General features: G+C 47.9%; 1 protein-coding gene across 1 annotated transcript in view; it reads right to left on the bottom strand.

Moving 5' to 3' along the window:
* LOC116268521 (talin-2-like) overlaps window positions 1-18,162 on the bottom strand; it is a 253,145-nt gene that overhangs the window by 31,499 nt on the left and 203,484 nt on the right. Inside the window, exons 45-50 of the mRNA XM_031662038.1 lie at window positions 17,211-17,377; window positions 16,116-16,299; window positions 13,053-13,178; window positions 12,781-12,897; window positions 7,747-7,932; window positions 3,454-3,561 (exon numbers count right to left, since the gene is read on the bottom strand). Of these exons, the coding sequence (XP_031517898.1) occupies window positions 3,454-3,561; window positions 7,747-7,932; window positions 12,781-12,897; window positions 13,053-13,178; window positions 16,116-16,299; window positions 17,211-17,377 (888 nt within the window). The remainder of the gene's footprint in view (window positions 1-3,453; window positions 3,562-7,746; window positions 7,933-12,780; window positions 12,898-13,052; window positions 13,179-16,115; window positions 16,300-17,210; window positions 17,378-18,162) is intronic.

Raw genomic sequence — 18,162 nt, 5'->3', positions numbered from 1 at the left:
TTCTCGGTGGCTCAAGCCTGTAATCCCAGCACTTTGGGAGGCCGAGACGGGCGGATCACGAGGTCAGGAGATCAAGACCATCCTGGCGAACATGGTGAAACCCCGTCTCTACTAAAAAATACAAAAAACTAGCCGGGCGAGGTGGCGGGCGCCTGTAGTCCCAGCTACTCGGGAGGCTGAGGCAGGAGAATGGCATGAACCCGGGAGGTGGAGCTTGCAGTGAGCTGAGATCCGGCCACTGCACTCCAGTCTGGGTGACAGAGCTAGACTCCGTCTCAAAAAAAAAAAAAAAAAAAAAAAAAAAAAGAGTCCTGATTCTACAGAAAATACAAGGAAGAATCCATAACAGAAAATCAATCAACTACAATGTCAATGGTCACCAGAGAAGCACGTCTGGCCACAAAGTGCAATCTGTTCTTGCCTAGGCCCTGGGAAAGAAAGTAGTGGTCACTCTCCCTCCTTCCAATCTCCAGCCTCCATGAGATGAAACCTCCTGAATGACCTGTGATGCTGGGTCTCCCTGCAGCAAGTGACCTTCTTCCTGTTACAGAAAAAGCTGCCGTGTACCATCAGGGCTGATGCTGACAGAGCGACTGAGTGGCCACTAAGCAGGAGTCTCTGAATGTGTGGCCTGGGACTGTTCCCAGACCTTCTGCAATGTTCCTAGAGATCCTGGACCTCTCGTCCTCCCCTCAGGCGGAGGCCAGCCACCTGCCCGCCCCTCAGACAGATGCACACCATATAGATAAGACAGCCTTGTCTTATTTTGCTCACCCAAACAAGGTGGGCATGGAGAGGGGAAGTGAGGAGAAAGGAAGCACTTGAGCAGATCCAACACCTCATTCCCAGATACTGGGATAGGGTTTAGCGTCAGCATGTGGTCAGGGAGGTGACCCTGTTAGAGCTCCGTTTTCCTTTCCCCTGAGAGAAACTTCTCCCTAAGACATGTGCCGGCACCTGCCCTTCCTTACGCAGACAGAATTCCTCTCCCTAAAATAAGCTGTATTTTTGCTGGAGAGTCAAAGGGGAGACCTTCACTCCATTTGCATCCAGGCCTGTGTATGTGTCAGACATAAAGCTGGAGGCAGACCCCACACAGTGAGGTTCTTGTTAAATGACTCACCAAGGGCCAAGGTACAGATCGCCAACCTGAGGCCCATGTGTGCAGGGCCTGGACCCAGAGACGTCATGTACATTATCAGTGCTGCACAGGTGCTGGAGAAAATCTGCTTCAACTCAGAAATGGAACTGGGGAGAAGTGGTGAAATAGAAATACGAGGATCCCTGTATCTCCTCCCTTCCCCCAAAATGAATAAGACAAAAGGGGAAAAATAAGGAGAAATGGAGCATAGGGGGAGAGCTCCCATTTAGGAGGCAGAGGGCACTGCTACTGCAAGCCCACTGTTAGCAAGTACCATCCACTAGCCAGAAACGGCACCTTCCCAGTAGCAGACTTCTTTTTTTTTTTTTTTTTTTTTTTTGAGATGGAGTCTTGCTTTGTCACCCAAGCTGGAGTGCAGTGGTGTGATCTTGACTCAATGCAACCTCCACCTCCTAGGTTCAAGCGATTCTCCTGCCTCAGCCTCCCGAGTAGCTGGGATTACAGGCACCCACCACCATGCCTGACTAATTTTTATATTTTTAGTCGAGATGGGGTTTCACCATGTTGGCCAGGCTAGTCTTGAACTACTGACCTCAAGTGATTACGAGCCTCAGCCTCCCAAAGTGCTGGGATTCAGACATGAGCCACTGCGCCCGGCAGATTTCAATAAGGCATTCAGCAAATGTTAGCTTGGCCACAAAGCCCTGGGTTTCCAGACATGCTCAATTCATCCTTAATACACTGCCTGTTTAACATCTGAGGAAACTGCACCCCAGACAAGACAGTGGCCATGTAGCCACTTACGTGGCAGAACCAGGATTTGAACTTGAGGCTTCTAAATCTACTGATTGCACCCTATTGTCCAATTTTTAGTTATAACAAGGTTCTATATGACTCAGAATATATTGTTCCATAATGAAAAAGAGGTCTTTGGAAAGCCTTGCTGGTGTTCTCTTTAACCTGAATTTCCTGCTAGGCACACTTACAGACTGAACACTTTAACTATATCCCAACGTGTCTAGCTGGAGGCTCTTGCCTGTGAATGCTGACTGGCTAAGATGTCTTTCCTTGGCCTACATATGATACACTGATCTCTATTCACAAGGGTTCAGACTTTGCGAGCTCAATGTTAGTAACCCCAGACTGGCTACTTTCCCAGAAAATGCACTTCAGAATTGACCACAGTTACCTGGATAAAGAAGAAAAATAATGATCCCTTAAATGACCTAAAACGTTTAGCATCAGCAGATAATTTATTTCTAAGAAGGAGGCAGTGAAATGCACAGAGCTGGGAATAGTAAGAATTGAGATTTGGATCCAGCTCTGTTGCTGAATAGCTGGGTGACTTCAACCAAGGGACAAGCTTTCTGGGTCTCAGATCATTCCTTTGGCCTATACGCCTCACAGCTGCACAAGGACAGAATGAGAAAACTTGAGAATGCCCAGCAAATGAAGGGCTTGGCATTTCTCCTCTAGATATGTGAATTATGTATCTAAAGGTGGCCTGTTGGATCTCTTTTGTTAGGTTTGGTAAGAGCAAGGGCAGTGATGCAGGGGAGACATCATCAACTCTCTTCTGGGGGTGTCCCTGACTATCGAGGCCTGCCCTAGACCTTACATGGTTCTCAACATGGTTCCTGAACTCAACAGAGACAGATGCACACTGTAGATACTTCTTGGTGCTCCGTGGTTTGGTCCTTAGAGTCTGTAGCGAGTCAAGCCTCCTTAGGAACTGCACAAACTGAGGCTCCCACGTGGGCAGCCCACCCGCCATGAACATCTACGCCCCTGCCTGGTGTCTTCAGCTCATGCCTTCTTAACCCAGCTCCACATTGGGCACACTAGGCTGGGGGAGTCATTCTCAATGGGATCTAAGCCATTCATTCGAGGATGGGAGGAAGTTGTGAAGGGCTGGTGGGTCCCCTGTAGCAATGGCAGCCTCCCTAACATGCCACGGAGGCTGGCATGGCTCTGTCAGAAGCCTTCTGTGTCCTTGCAGGATGTACTGGGGGCTTCCGAACAAGACCTCGTGATACTTTTTCAGGTTGGCACTGGCCTCCCACCCACTTACTCTGCTCCCTCCTCTTTTACATGCTAATCCTGCCTTTCAGGTGCACAAGAGAACTGGGCTTTCCTGAATTCTAACTGCAACTTCATCCAGACTGCACTTTTTAGCTCAGTGTGCTGGATCAGTGCACCAGGGGAGATTCCAGTTCAATCCAGTCCCAGCCTCACAGTGGCACTGGACAGGGCTCTGAGAGAGGTCCTCCCAAGGAAAGCATAGTTCTAATCAGCCAGGGCAGCTGGGGGGACACAGCTACTCCCCAGCCCTGACTCATGCACTTTCTTACCACCAAGACGTGCTCCAGGAGGTCCAAGTAGCCGAGGGTGCACTCCGTCCCGAAACGCAAGGCTCTGGTTCTCACCTCGTCACTGACATCGGGGTGGAAGGATGCTTGCTGGAGAGACAAAGGAAGGTTGAAATCTTAACATGGGAAAAGCCAGCAGTATTGGGCAGTCCCAGACTCAGAGGCAGGAGACCTTAACCCTGGTGACCTCGAGAAACTGCCCTGACTCTCTGGACAGAAGAGGTATCTCTCCTCCACATCCTCCTGCCACCTCCCACCTGCCCACAGCAGGCCTTCTGATGCAGTCTGTGCGTAGACTTTGTTAGTACCCTGCAGCCAGATGATAGAAACAGCTCAATCTGGACCTTTGTTCCTCCTTTTCCCACCCCACATTTTTTTGAAATGCAAAAAATTCCACGTGCACAAAAACATCCAGCAAGATTCATGATCAGTGCTTACAGCTGGAGACTTACTGACCTAGGGTCAGCCTTGCCTCTCTTTAGCAGCTTAAGGGGTCCTGAAAGCCCCTGTCTGCTCACAGGCTAATGAAGCCCAGGCTCTCACCCCTGGGCCTGACCATGCTACAGTCCGTGAGGCCTCTGTGACCGAGCCCTCTAGCTCCTGGGAAACTCCAGATAGCGAGCTCCCCAGTACCCTAGAGGCACCATAACTCATCTCATGTTATACAAAAGTCGAGATACACAAACCAGCACACATGCTTTACAGAGCATCTTGAGCTTTTTTCTTGTACTTATGACCTGCTAACTTGAGTCATTCATGATTACATCATTTCTGAAGGGATACCCATTCAGAGTCAGCAGATAAAATGCACCCAGTTAAATTGGAATTTCAGATAATCGATGAAAAAAAATTTTTAGCAAGTATGGGACACCCTATTTTGTATTTGTTAAAACTAGCAACCCTACCCCTTCCTTCTACAGCTTCCCTCTGGAAAGAAACTGAGGGGCTTGCAGAAATACCTAAAACTACAAAGATATCACTAATCAGGACAAATACAAATCACACATTAGGACAAAAGGTAAAGGCTGAGGGTGAAGACCAGGATCCATGTTTTATCCACTCAAGCCCCTCTTCCTAGGAACAGGAGTGCTGATGGGAATACCCTGGGCTCCCGCCTTGACTTCCCCCCAATCCCTGGACAGAGTGGGGCTAATTCTCATGGCCAGCATGTTATGTATGAGCTAGGTTTTCCTCATCTGAGGACTAATGGGCTCAGAGGCAGGAACCAAGAGCCATGCTCCCAGCCACCCACCATCACCTGTTACTCATCCTCATACCCCTGTGCCGCGAACGGAGAGGCACAAGGCCCCGCGTCTGTTTGATGAGACAACACTGTGGGAAGATACAGGCCCAGATGCTACTCAGAGTCACTTCCAGCAGGTTATGTGCAAAGCCCCTGTGCAGGGAGTGGGTGAGGTGGAGCTGAGGTGCTTGCGTGCACTGCTGGGGGCTCTGTAACTGGGTAGAACCCTTTGGGAGAATAATCTGGCACTAATTAAACTCTTATACTATTGGACCCACTAATTCTATTTCTGGGAATCTTGCCTAAGGAAATAATCCAAAGCACAGAAAAAAACAGATATGCCCAAAGATGTTTACTGCAGTAAAGTTCATGATTTTTTAAAAATGTAGACAGCCTAAATATCTGTCAACCGTGGGAAGATAATATTCATTAAAGGTACTTTGTAGTCATTAAAAAGTCAGCAATATAGCAACACAGAAATAGCTTTATAACATTAATCATAATAGTAGATATAAAATTACATCTAATATACACGTGTGCACATGAAAGTAAGACCAGAAAGAAATATGCATGAGAATTAACTTAGGGTTTAGGTAAGTCTTTCTCTCTGCCTAAGGAACCGCAGTAATCCTTCCATTCTAAGATGAGCCAGTATGTAATTTTCTGCTCCTCCATGTGTGGGCTGAGTAGGGTAGCCAGGGAAAAGGCAGAGCTGGACGAGGGCGACTAGGCCCTTCTGCTTGGCATGTAAGGCTTCCGTCTTGACTACCACTCAGCACCCCAGTTTTCCTGTCTATGCATTATTGCATGTACTCCCTTTCGGCCAGAGACCTCATTTCCTTTTGCAAAGGGGTGAGGGATACAGGAGACCAAGGGAAGCAGAAATGTTAATAAGTTGGCTAAGTCAGTCCTATCCTAACAGGAGCATCAGGGCTCAGCAGTGACTCCTGTCAAGTCTGATTTTGGTGGGTGAGGCTGACGTTCAGGCTTCAGCGCTCTGGCTGCTACCTTGTCCTGCAAAGCCCAGATAATGTGACCTGGGGCCAAGATGACAGAGAGGAGCTGAGGATGGCCAAACAGCACCCACACTGTTCTACCTGAGCTCCTCCCCAGAAAACAGGGGAGCACATGTTAGGAGAGACTTAAAAATCTGAGCTGCATTCCCTTTAAAAAGACCATTTAATCATGGTTTTCTTTTTTCTGTTCAGTTTCCCCTGTTCATGTCTGTAGCTTGGGGACAAAAGCGTCTGCCACGCATCAACCATAGCGACCTTGAGCACTACATCTGGGAGGCCCTGAGTAGCAGAAGCAGAGTGGCTGAGGACGCAGGAGAGCCAATTTCAGTTCTGGTTCTGATAGTAAATAGCTGTGTGACCTTGGTCATGCCACTTCTCTCTCTGAGCCCACTTCATCATGTGACAAATAGAATCATTACTCTCACCTTTCTCACATGGGATGAAATGAGAGAATATCTATGACAGCCCTTCTAAAATTTTGGGGTGCCGTGTGTGTACACCACAATGCACGCAGGCCTTATCTTGCTAGGTAAATACTCCTCTCTGATAGAGGATGTAACCCCTTTGGCAGTTATCACTTCTGGTAGGTGGACTCCATCAAGCATATCAAAGTGGCCAATACTTGCAGCCTCGAGAGAGAGAGACAGAGTCCTAACTCCCTGATCTAGCAGCCCTGGGTCCTTTCTGAAAGTGGAGTCTTTCCAGCCCTGTTTCTTCCAGCCCACCCTCTTCTCTGCACCCTCCATCACACCCAGGGGTCCCGTAAATGTGGTACTGTCTCCCAGGGTTGGGCCCTTGCACACAAATTCCCTCGTTGCTCCCTTCTGTACCTCCCTCTCCTTCTGAGGAGCCACCAAGAAGATGTAAGAGTTGGAGCCTGCAGCAGCAACTCCAGCTGAACTCACTTTACCACAAAGAATGGCTCTGTTCCCTCAGACCCCACGCTGTAGGAGCAGGTCTTCAATTCTGGGTCAATGCCCGCCCTCACTCACCATGGCAGGGGATCATCAATCGATCGCAGAGCAGAAGTCAGAGTCCCTGGGGGCAAGGCTGTCCCTAGAAGGGTGAAGGCCTGGGGTGGGGGCTCTTACAGTTCACTTTCCTAATAGATCAAAAATAAAGGTTCCAGACCCTGGGTCTCCACAGCTCCCTCACCAAGCACAGGCTCAGGGCAGTTGCCCCAACTATCCACCCAAGGAGCAGAGGAATTTTTCCAAGATGTCTAGCACAGACTGCGAAAAGTAGCTCCCCAAGTTCCGCTGTATTCCTCCAACTCACTTCCTCACCGGGGATGGCAACACCTCTCCTAGTGCACAATGGCTGACCTATGGAGGTAAGAAAGGGTCCAGCAGAAGAGCGAACAGTTTCCACTTGGAGGAGCTGGAACCAAGTGCTGCAGTCCCTATCCACCACCCTCGGAGAGGCCTCCACCACACTCTGCAAAAAGGCCTCCTGCCTATTTAGGAAGAACTAGAATGAAGTGGGAGGATTAGGGCCAGCAGGGCTGACTCCATCCCCTCTCAAACACAAAACTGCCTTAGAGAGTCATTTCCCACAGGCTGGTGCATATGCCATATTCAGCGTGCATTTTTTTTTTTTTTTTTAAAGGGACAGGGTTTTGCTCTGTCACCTAGGCTGGAGTGGAGCAGTATAATCATAGCTCACTGCAGCCTTGAACTCCTGGGCTCAAGTGATCCTCCTGCTATAGCTACTCTTCTGAGTAGCTAGGACGACAGGTGCACACCACCACACTTGGTTATTTAAAAAAATTTTTTTTAAGAGATGAGGTCTCACTGTGTTGCCCAGGCTGGTCTCAAATTCCTGGTCTCAAGCGATCCTCCTGTCTCAGCTCCCAAAGTGTTGGGATTTCAGGCATGAGCCACCACAACTGTCCCTGTGTGCATTTTTATTACAAAGTTTAAGGTTCTGAGCCCCTCCCCTTTTTCAGACTACACCAAGCAACCCAGTCATGACAGAGAATCATCTATGCATCCAAAACAATGCCAAGGTCTTTACCTTGCAAGCCGTCAACATATCTGACACGGCTTTCCGGCTCAGGTTGGCAGTAGCAATCACGTCCTCCTGTCTACACGAGTTTCCAGCTGCCACGGCTTTGGTTGTTGCCATGGTGATGCCTTTCGTCATCCTTATGGATTCTTCAGGTGATGATGTCTTTTCAGGTACATCTTTTGACTGGAACAACTGGAAGTCAGAAACAGAGAGGTTAAAAAAATAAAAAAGGAAAAGAAAAAAATAATTTATTTTTCTCCAACCAGGCTGTAGCTTGTGTCTGAAATCTGAGCCAGTAACTGGAAGAAACTGTTGCATGGCAGGAAATTAGAAATCTGAGTACAGTAATATGGTTCCTGTTTTCAAGATTCTCCTGGACAAACCTCTTGTCCTATACTAAGCATTCACGGGAACAATATGGTGAGGGAGACGTATCTAGAGTGTTCACCTGTTGGTCTGCAGACACTGACACCCAATATTTACACACTACCCATCCTGTGAAAGGTTGTTGCATGGTTTCATCGTTCTCCTCCCCCATCCCTGCTGGTGCTTTGGCAGTTTCCATAAACTCTCAGTTCCAGTGCTGGTTTCAGGGTAGGACTGACCTGGCCGCATCACTCAGGACTCACCTCTCTCTCTCTAAGGGGATGTGAGGTTGGGGGAAATGAAGCATCAGTTCCTTCTATTCTTAGCCTGTCTTATAAATATAACTGCATAATTGTGCAGAGGTGTTCATGTCAAGTATGCCATGGTGACACTGTGAATTATTTAGCAATCTACCCACCCACTCCCTTTAGAGAGGCTGAAATAAATTCATCATGGTAAGTCAATATCCCATTTCTGCTTCATGCTCATCTGTTCTGGCTCTCTAACATGAGCAATTGGTACCCTGGATGTGTGCTGAATGTGCATCTGTCCCTACATGAGGGCCCCTAGCCTAGGTGGGGCTGCCCTGTCTTCAGCCCTAGGCAACCATGTTTCAGCAAGGAAGGCCTCCCTGATGCAGAAGAGCGGGCTCAGTCGGTATCCCACAGAATGCCAACCACTGTCAAACATCACTGCCCCCTGAAAATGGGCAGCTGCAATTAAGCAGTCTAAGATCCCAAATCCCCACTTCACCCTTGAATGTTACAGTGGAATGAAGGCCACACGCAGAGTCCTTCACACTAATGTGATCCTCATGACACGTGTTGCATGGAAACCCACGATCTGGGTAAATTTTATTCAGTCGGCATAAAATTCAGTGAACCTGGCTCATAGGAGCCTCGACCTCCTGGGCTAAAGTGATTCTTCCACCTCAGCCTCCTGAGTAGCTGGGACTACAGGTTCATGCCACTACACCCGCCCAACTTCTTAATTTTTTGTAGAGATATGGTTTCCCTATGTTGCCCAGGCTGGGCTCAAACTCCTGGGCTCAAGCAATCCTACTGCCTCAGCCTCCCAAAGTGCTGGGATTACAGGCATGCACCACCACGCTTGGCCTCTGGGTGAATTTTAAATCACACCGGCACACTTAGAATAACCCATGTGTCTGTAGTTTCCCAGCATAGCTCCAAATTTCAAGTCTCTTCGATCACCACCATTAGGCCTGCCTATGCATGTCAGAAGCTGTGTTCACAGGGGTGCCTGTGCCACCTCATCCCTAGCTTCAGGAGGCTCAGCACAGAGTGAGAGACTCCATTTGTTTGGGAGAAAGTAATTATCTGGTAATCCAGATAATTCTTCTGGATCTTATCCAAGACCATCAAGGTGTTGCCTCTGTGAGTCTGCAAAAACTACAGTGTTACTGAGCTTGGTGTGCCCCCCGATGCAGATTTGGCTTAGATCATAACATCCAAGTCCTTTTGAGTACCTGGAAAGCCTTCCCAAGAAAGACGGGTACAAACAAGCCTAGACTGTGAAGACTATAATAAATACCTAACTCTTCAATGTCTAGACACAAATGAACACCTATAAGCATCCAGGAAAACATAACCTCACTGAATCAACTAAATAAGGTACCAGGGACTAATCCTGGGGATGTGTGACCTTTCAGACAAAGGAATCAAAAGAGCTGTGTTGAGGAAACTCAGATTCAGGATAACACAAAGAGGGAATCGGAATCCTATCAGATACATTTAACAAAGAAATTGAAATGATTAAAAAGAATCAAGCAGATATTCTGGAGCTGAAAATGCAATTAACATACTGAAGAATGCATACGAGTCTTTTAATGGCAGAACTGATCACATAGAAGAAATAATTAGTGAGTTTGAAGACAGGCTATTTGAAAACATAGTCAGAGGAGACAAAAAAGAATACAAAATAATGAAGCATGCCCACAGGATCTAGAAAATAGCTTCAAAAGGACAAATTTAAGAGTTATTGGCCTTAAAAAGGAGGTAGAAAAAGAGATGGGGTAGAAAGTTTATGCAAAGAGAACTTCCCAAACCTAGAGAAAGCGATCAATATCCAAGTACAAGAAGGTTAGAGAAGACCAACCAGATTTAACCCAAAGAAGACTACCTCAAGGAGTCAAATAATCAAACCCCCAAAGGTCAAGGATGAGAAAGGATCCCAAGAGCATCAAGAGAAAAGAAACAAATAACACACGATGGAACTTCAATATGCTTAGCCGCAGACTTCTCAGCGGAAGACTTACAGGCCAGGAGAGTGTGGCATGACATATTTAAAGTGCTGAAGGAAAAAAACATCTACTCCAGAATAGTATAGCTGATGAAAACAGACAAATGGGATTACATCAAGTTAAAAAGCTTTTGCACAGCAAAGAAACAATCAACCCACAGAACAGGAGAAAATAGTTGCAAACTACCCATCTGACAAGGGGTTAATAACTAGCCTGTGTAAGGAGCTCAAACAATTCTACAGGAAAAAAATCTAATAATCTGATCAAAAGATGGGCAAAAGGTCTCAACAGACCTTTCTCAAAAGAAGACATACAAATGGCAAACAGGTATATGAAAGGGTGCTCAACATCATTCATCATCAGAGAAATGCAAATCAAACTACAATGTGGTATCATTTCACCCCAGTTAAAATGGCTTATATCCAAAAGGCAGGCAATAACAAATGCTGGCAAGGATGTGGAGAAAAGGGAACCCTTGTACACTGTGGGTGGGAATGTAAATTAGTACAACGACTATGGAGAAGAGTTTGGAGATTCCTCAAAAAACTAAAATTAGAGCTACTTTATGATCCAGCTATCCTGCTCCTAGGTATACACCCAAAAGGAAGGAAATCAGTTTATTAAAGAGATATCTGCACTCCCATGTTTACTGCAGCACTATTCACAATAGCCAAGATTATATATATGAAATATATATGAAGTAAACTGCAATAAACATGCGAGTGCATATATCTCTTCAATATTGTGTGTGTGTGTGTGTGTGTGTGTACCATTGTATATGTGTATCCATTCATCTGTTGATGGACACTTAGGTTGCTTCCAAATCTTGGCTACTGTGGTACACACACACAATGGAGTACTATTCAGTCATAGGAAAAAAAAAAAAATGAGATCCTGTCATTTGCAACAACATGGATGGAACTGGAGGTCATTATGTTAAGTGAAATAAGCCAGGCACAGAAAGACACACTTTGCATGTTCTCACTTATTTGTGACAGCAAAAATTAAAATAATTGAACACATGGAGATAGAGGGTAGACGGATGGTTGCCAGAGGCTGAGAAGGGTAGTAGGGAGGTGGGAGGTTGCGGGTGGGAAAGTGGGGAGGGATAATGGGTACAAAAAATAGAAAGAATGAATAAGATCTAATATTTGATAGCACAGAGAGTAACTACAGTAATAAATAATTGTACATTTAAAAATAACTAAAAGAGTACAATTGGATTGTAGCACAAAGGATAAATGCTTGAGGTGATGGATACCCCAATTATCCTGATGTAATTATTATGCATTGCATGCCTGTTATCAAAATATCTCATGTAACTCCTAAGTATAAACACCTACTATGTACCCGCAAAAATTAAAAATAAACAAAAAACAAAAAAGGAGCTGTGTCTGGATTTTGGTAGCAAACACTCAGCCTGTGCAGCCAGGTGAGTGCCAGACAGTGGTACTTATGGCACCATCAGTTTTTCAGTTACTCCTGTATTTTTTAGTTTCTCCTTTAAAGCATGAACTGAGTGCAACATCAGTCAAGGCTAGATTCATTAACGATATGACAAGAAAGCCCAAGTTTGTCACCCAAACCCTGCGGAATTGCTCTACTATTGTTTCCAGTGCTCTAGGGTTGCCTTTGCAGGTGACCCTTTAAAGGTGCAGAACAACTGGCAGCAAAGGCAGGTATCCCTCTTCCCCCAAAAAGTTGAATCTGTGATCAGACCTCCTATCAAAAAGAAATCTGTTTGAAGCTACTCATTTTCGGCATATTTCTGTGTGTGGGGATTAGAATGAGCCAATCCACAACCATTGTGGGATCATAAGAACAGCAGGTATCATCCACATTGCAGTGACTCCAGAATGTCCTTAACTCTGCAATGCTGGAACAAGTCAGAACGAACAAGGTCAATTTCTCTTACGTCAGATGACTCCAACGGAAGGAAGCTGGATTTTAAAGGGAAGTGTCTCAGGTAAAGGCTTCCAGGCTTTTCCAATAGCAAACGGCAGACTTCCAATTCTGCATGTGTGTGGGTACCAAGAGCACTGTGCATCAAGAGAGGCTGTGCACTGTTCACAGGATTAATGCTCCAGGTAAGCGCAGTCATACTGACTTTCCCTTTTTCCAGGAATCGTTGACAATCCTTTGATTTTGTGCTATAATTTTAGTGGAACTAAACCTGAATAGTCCTAAGTGATACCTTTCAATTAACTCCTTGATTACAATTACACATCAATCCCAGCCAAACTCAGTGACACATGGGGTCTCAATTATATAAAACTACCAGCAGGCAGGTGAAGGGGCATTCTCAGTTCAGGTGTTTTAGGTAAAACCTCATTGGTAAAAAACCTCAAATGAGCCCTCACTTGGGTCAGCTGTGGGACTCTGGTACCCAAGGGAGGTAACTGCTGGCTCCTTACCGTAAGCTCCTGCTTTATGCATTCGATTGTGGCCTCAAGCGCTCTGGTGCCCCGGGTGGCCTCATCCTCCACCGCCTTTACAGTCTTGAGGAGGGAGGTGACATTAGTCACCATCACCTGCACAGGAAGAAAGAATGAACTCAGTAGTGCAGTGTCTCAGGTTCAGCCCCTACTCCTTTTACTTCTGGATCGCATGCTATGAGCAAAGACACCTCTCTTTCCTTTAAGTGAGAAAACTCAGGTGCTCGTCCCCAGCCAGTGCCCCACTCTACCTTGGCGGCCCCCTTGAGCTGGTACATGGAAGGGTCGTCCGCTGGCTTGCTGGCAGCTCCCTTGGTAGCACTGATGAGATCAGAAAGGGCCTTGGCTACATCTTTGATGGCGTTGATCAAAACCACCTGAAAGAGAGCACCGGGCCCAGGTGAGCAGGCGCCAAGATGTCAGCTGCGGGCTTCACCAAGGCATGCAGCCTGAGGGCAGGTCAGGGCACAGGGAATGAGAAAGACAGTCTAAAGTCTGCAGCATGGCAGACCTCCTGGGAAGCCACCCTTGGCGATTCTGATACAGGACTCAGGACTTTGAAAAGCTGCCCAGGGGAGGCTGAAGCCGAGCCAGAACGGAGAAGTCAGGTGTAAACATGCAGCTTATGTAAAACCTCCTAGACAGCAACTTGGCAGATGAGCTGCCTCTGACAGCACGAAGGGCACCAAAGAGGCAACACCACTCACTCCTGACGGGCACCCTGAACACTGAGTAAAAATCCCCAGCTGACCCAGCCCTCAAGGCCCCACAGCAGCCCTGCCCAACTCTCTGGCTATGAGGGTGCTCTGCTGTAGGCACACAGGTCGGCCTGTCTTCTTCTCCATGGGAAATCTCAACTCATTCCTGTTGAGGGCCTTTGCTCGCTGTTCTAACTGGGCCTCAGCTCAAATGTCATGTCCTCAGAGGCTTTTCCCGATCCCTCAGCTAAGGGCCCATTCCCACAATTGCTGAAACTGTCAGGTTGCCGTTTTATTTACAGCACTTATCAGTAGGTGGAATTATTTTATCATTTATTCACTTATAAGTCATCTGTCTTCTCCCTCAACTTGAATGAAAGCTCCAGGAGGCTTAGCCTGGACTTCTGCTTTGTTTCACGCTTGTAACAGGGACGAGCACCCAGCAGGTGCTCAGTAAATACTTGTGGAATGAAGATGCAGGTATGTTCCCACATAAACCTGGATGTGATGCATTATCTGTGTTTGCTTTTCTAATTTCACAGAGACCACAGATCATCTTTTCGAAGTGCTGGATTTAGAGTGAAAAGTACCAGGTCTAGATGGGAATTACACAATACTGGGCATTGCACTGAAGTGTTCCCAGTCCAGTAGCTCCAGTAGCTCCATTAACTCCTATTTCTACAATAATAAAAACATTTTCCCTTTACTGAGGGCAGTGTTCAGGCGCTGAGCCAAGCACTCCACACACATTATCTCATTTACTCCTTGCCACCACCTTTTCAAGTGGGAACCACAATCCTTCTGTCCACACTCCCAGAGTCTACGAGTGGCACACTTGGGATTCAGAGTCTGGTGAGCATGAGGGCACGGTCTTAACCTCCACACTATGCCATGCCTGTGTGTGTGGCTCCGGCTCCTCATCCACAGTGAAATTAGCGTGCTAGCCCCATCTACCTCATTAAATTGTTTTGAAGATAAACTGGGATCTCCGATGTGAAAACATATTAAGGGTGCAGTGGCGTGATCTCGGCTCACTGCAACCTCTGCCTCCTGGGTTCAAGCGATTCTCCTGCTCAGCCTCCTGAGTAGCTGGGACTACGGGCGCCCGCCACCTGTAGCGGAGGCTTTTGTGAACGCATAGAATTCCAGAAGGCAGCCAATCTGAACTCTGATGTTATCAGAAACCCACCAGAAAGGATGAAAAGGCAGCATAAGGAATGTTTCCTCTCGGAGCTCTGCTCTAATCATGGGTGTCAGGGAGGGAAGGGTTTTGCCGTGAGGGAACGAGCCAGTGTCCTCAAGTGAAGCCGCACAATCACTGCATCTCCTGGCGGCACTGAATGGCAGGGGGTTTCTAACCAGGTTTGTCCAGACAGACTAGTTTACTGAGAATGGTTTAAGGAGTGAAAACTGAAGTGCTTGGCATTTGATGGTTCTGGGAATAGAGAGAACAGAGTTTTTTGGTTTCATTTTTTAAGTTTTGCGCTCTGGGAACAGGCATCATCCATTTATTAATGACTTTTGTTGGCTGTTAGTTCAACAATAGGTGAACACATACTTGTTCAGTAGCCAGTAGCCACTGTGTGCCAGGAGCTGTGCTGGGTGTGCAGGTTTCAAAGATGAGCAAACTGTGGTGACTGTCCTTGAGGAGCAATGGTCTGGGAAGGGGACCAAGGAACAGGCAGGTGATCTCAATGAAATTGCCAAATATCAGAAGCAGAGGTCACAGAAGCACAGGGTCCTTCCCTAGCCTACCAGTTCTTCTCTCTCTTCCTTGAGAACCAAAGTTCTCACCTGGGCCATCTATAGGTGTTGTGTTCATTTCCCCACCCCTGTCTGGCTGCTGCGCCACCACTCCACACAAGCAGCTGGGGACACCAACATCCTCGATGGCACTCAGTGGTTACTGGAACGGGCCAATAACCTTCCCAGACTTCCCTTTCTTGACTGTCACTATCTCTGATGGGTTGAAACACTCCATCCTGGCAACACGACGCCTGCAGCTTTCCTCCCTGCAGCTGCTGCTGCTTCTCGGTCTCCTGCGCCACTTGCACGGTAATGTGGTCCGAAATGCTGGATTCCTCTGGGCTCTGCCCTGACCCCCTGGCTTTTCCTCTCATGTGGTTGCAGTCGCTATCTCTATGGCAACAGTCCCTGAACCCACAGCCCCGTGCCTGGGCAGGCTCAAAAGCACTTCCTAGTTCTACCTGCGTGTGGCTCCAGCACTTCTATCACCTCCATCTCCCTGCCCACACCAGCTCTCCCTTCAGGGAGCTCCTGTGCCCTGCTCTGGCTGCACAAGGAGCCGCCTTTCACTCCTCCCCCTCCCTCAGGCATGCTGTGCTCCAGCCTCCCCCAGGCCAGGCCAAGCCTTCCTTCTAGACTCTCCTCAAATCCCTCAGCTTGTCTCCATCCCCATGGCCACCACCACAGTCTGTGCCACTCTCTCGCTTGGATGACTGCCTCCTACCGGTTCCTCAAACCAGACATACTCGCACACACACTGTCTACTGTCTACTTCAAAAGTTCCTGTTCTGCCTTAGGCCGCTTCTGAGGCGTAGTGTGCAGCGTTCACGGGAAGACCAGGAGGACGCACTCCCCAGGCCCTGCTGGTACCTGGGTCTCGGGATCGTCGGAGCCCAGGCTGGCTGCCCCCAGCTTGACCACTTCTGCGAGCTGGGTGATGGTGGCTGCTGAGGACTGGGCCGCCTGGGCCAGCTTGTCAGGAGTGGACGCAGCTCCTGACACGAGTAGTTTCGTGTCTTCCACCAAGGCCTTGGCTGTCTTGAGAATGTTCTCCCTGAGAGAGCCAGGAGGGGCAGGGGAGAGGGGGAGAGACAGAGGGCAAAGCTTGATTACTTCGAGAAGAAAAGAAATCCCGCACATGGGGCTTTTGTTAAAGGGCTTTGAAGAAGAGAAGTGCTATGTTACACCTCCCCTTACCAAGGGACTCTCATCTTTCACAAATGCAAAACTGGGGGGAGAAGAAGAAAGTCAACCAGTACTCATTCATATAGCCGACTGACATGAAAACTTCAGTGAAAGAGTCAGGCCCACTAACCCGGCTCCCTTCCCAAGCCCTATAGTTCAACGAAAGGTCAGCTGCTTTTCTGTGGTTCCCACTGTCCCTTAAAATACTTCACAGTCTCAGTGACTGTGAGGACATGTGGGCTGGGGCACCTCGTTCAGGATCAGAGGCTGGGGTTGCGAAGGGACAGCAGAGCTCTGGGAACTGCATTCCTAGCCCAGCCCTTGGATTGCAGAGGGGAAGAAAGGTGTTGGACATGTGGCGAGGTTTCAGTGGTCCCGAGCAGCAGATAGAGAGGCTCAGGGCAAGCTCAGCAGACAAGGTTTCCCAAAACAGGGTTTACGCGAAACAGGCCTGCCCCCGCCATTCCCAATCCTGCTGGGGTTGGCCAGCAGTTCGAGGAACAGCTCTCTGGCTCAGAATGTGGCAGGTCTAAAAGCAGTCCTTCGCTGTAGCAGGCTGGATTTAAGGCTGTCAAAGGCAAAGCTCGAACCACGACACTGTGTTTACAGTTGGCAAAGGGGGCTTATTCTGATTACATGGTTCACTTTTCCAACTTGTGCATCTTGTTGAAATCAAAACAGATAACTACGTTTCTGGCTCCCAGGTGGCGTCTCCAAGTCGATCATGAGTTTCAGGGGCAGGCCAGCCTGAACCTCTCTCCGTCCAGGACCCCCACGTACCTGTGGTCTGCGAAGGTCTCACTGTTCTCTGCATTTAGCGTCCCCGCTGTTGCAAACATAATGGTGGTGTCCAGGTCGGCAATGATCCCAGACACAGCGGTGGCAGCTGTAATGCATGCCTGGGTTCCTTTGTTCCCGGCCTGCAGAGCTGAGAGCACCAAGGAGACCTGTAGGCAGAAAGGGAATGTGAGGGGAGCTGGGAAATGGAGAGAACAGGACCTAAAAGCAGATTCTGAAAATACTGAATTATCTCCTAGGAGATGATGTGGCTTAGGGGTTATAGGCACATGTCTGGAGTCAACGGCCTTGGTCTGAATACCAGCTTTGCCATTTAAAGGCCATGTGACCTTAGGCAAAGCTGCTTTACCTCTCCAAACCTCAGTTTCCTTCTCTGTAAAATGGGGCCATTATTTCTGCCCTATTAGGGCTGACAGGATTAAGTAGGAAGAAAAATATGTGTAAAGTGTCTAGCAAGGCATTTGGCATACAGTAAGTGCTCAGCAGAGGGCAGATGCTGTTTATTCGATTACTACTATGTTTCTGAAACCACAGAATGGGATAAAGGATTAGGCTCCTGTGAAAGGTGTGGCAATTACATCCCCTTTTATTAGGTTTTCAGTAGGAATAGGCCACTGCCACCACTCATCGCTCCTTCACTGGGATGGAAATTCTCCAGAATGGAGTTCAGAAGGGCTGGAGTCTAGAGGGGATCTCGACCTCTAGCCCTCCTGCGAGCCATCATCCACCCCTGAACCATCATTTCAGTGCCCTGAGGGCCCAGCAAGTTCACTCGGGTGTCTTCCATGTCAGAAATCCTGTGCTGTCACCCTCACCCACCACATACACCCTCACTGCTCCAAGATTCTTTCCTATGACATAAACCTGACCACGCTAAGACCCTGCTTACAAGTCTCCCCTGGCTGAACTCCCTTTCTGGTCATGTGTCTGCTTC

This window comes from Papio anubis, unplaced genomic scaffold (assembly GCF_008728515.1).
Source record: "Papio anubis isolate 15944 unplaced genomic scaffold, Panubis1.0 scaffold36, whole genome shotgun sequence".
Lineage (NCBI taxonomy): Eukaryota > Metazoa > Chordata > Mammalia > Primates > Cercopithecidae > Papio > Papio anubis.
The sequence above is the reverse complement of the archived record's forward strand: the minus strand, read 5'-3'. Positions and strand labels throughout refer to the sequence as shown.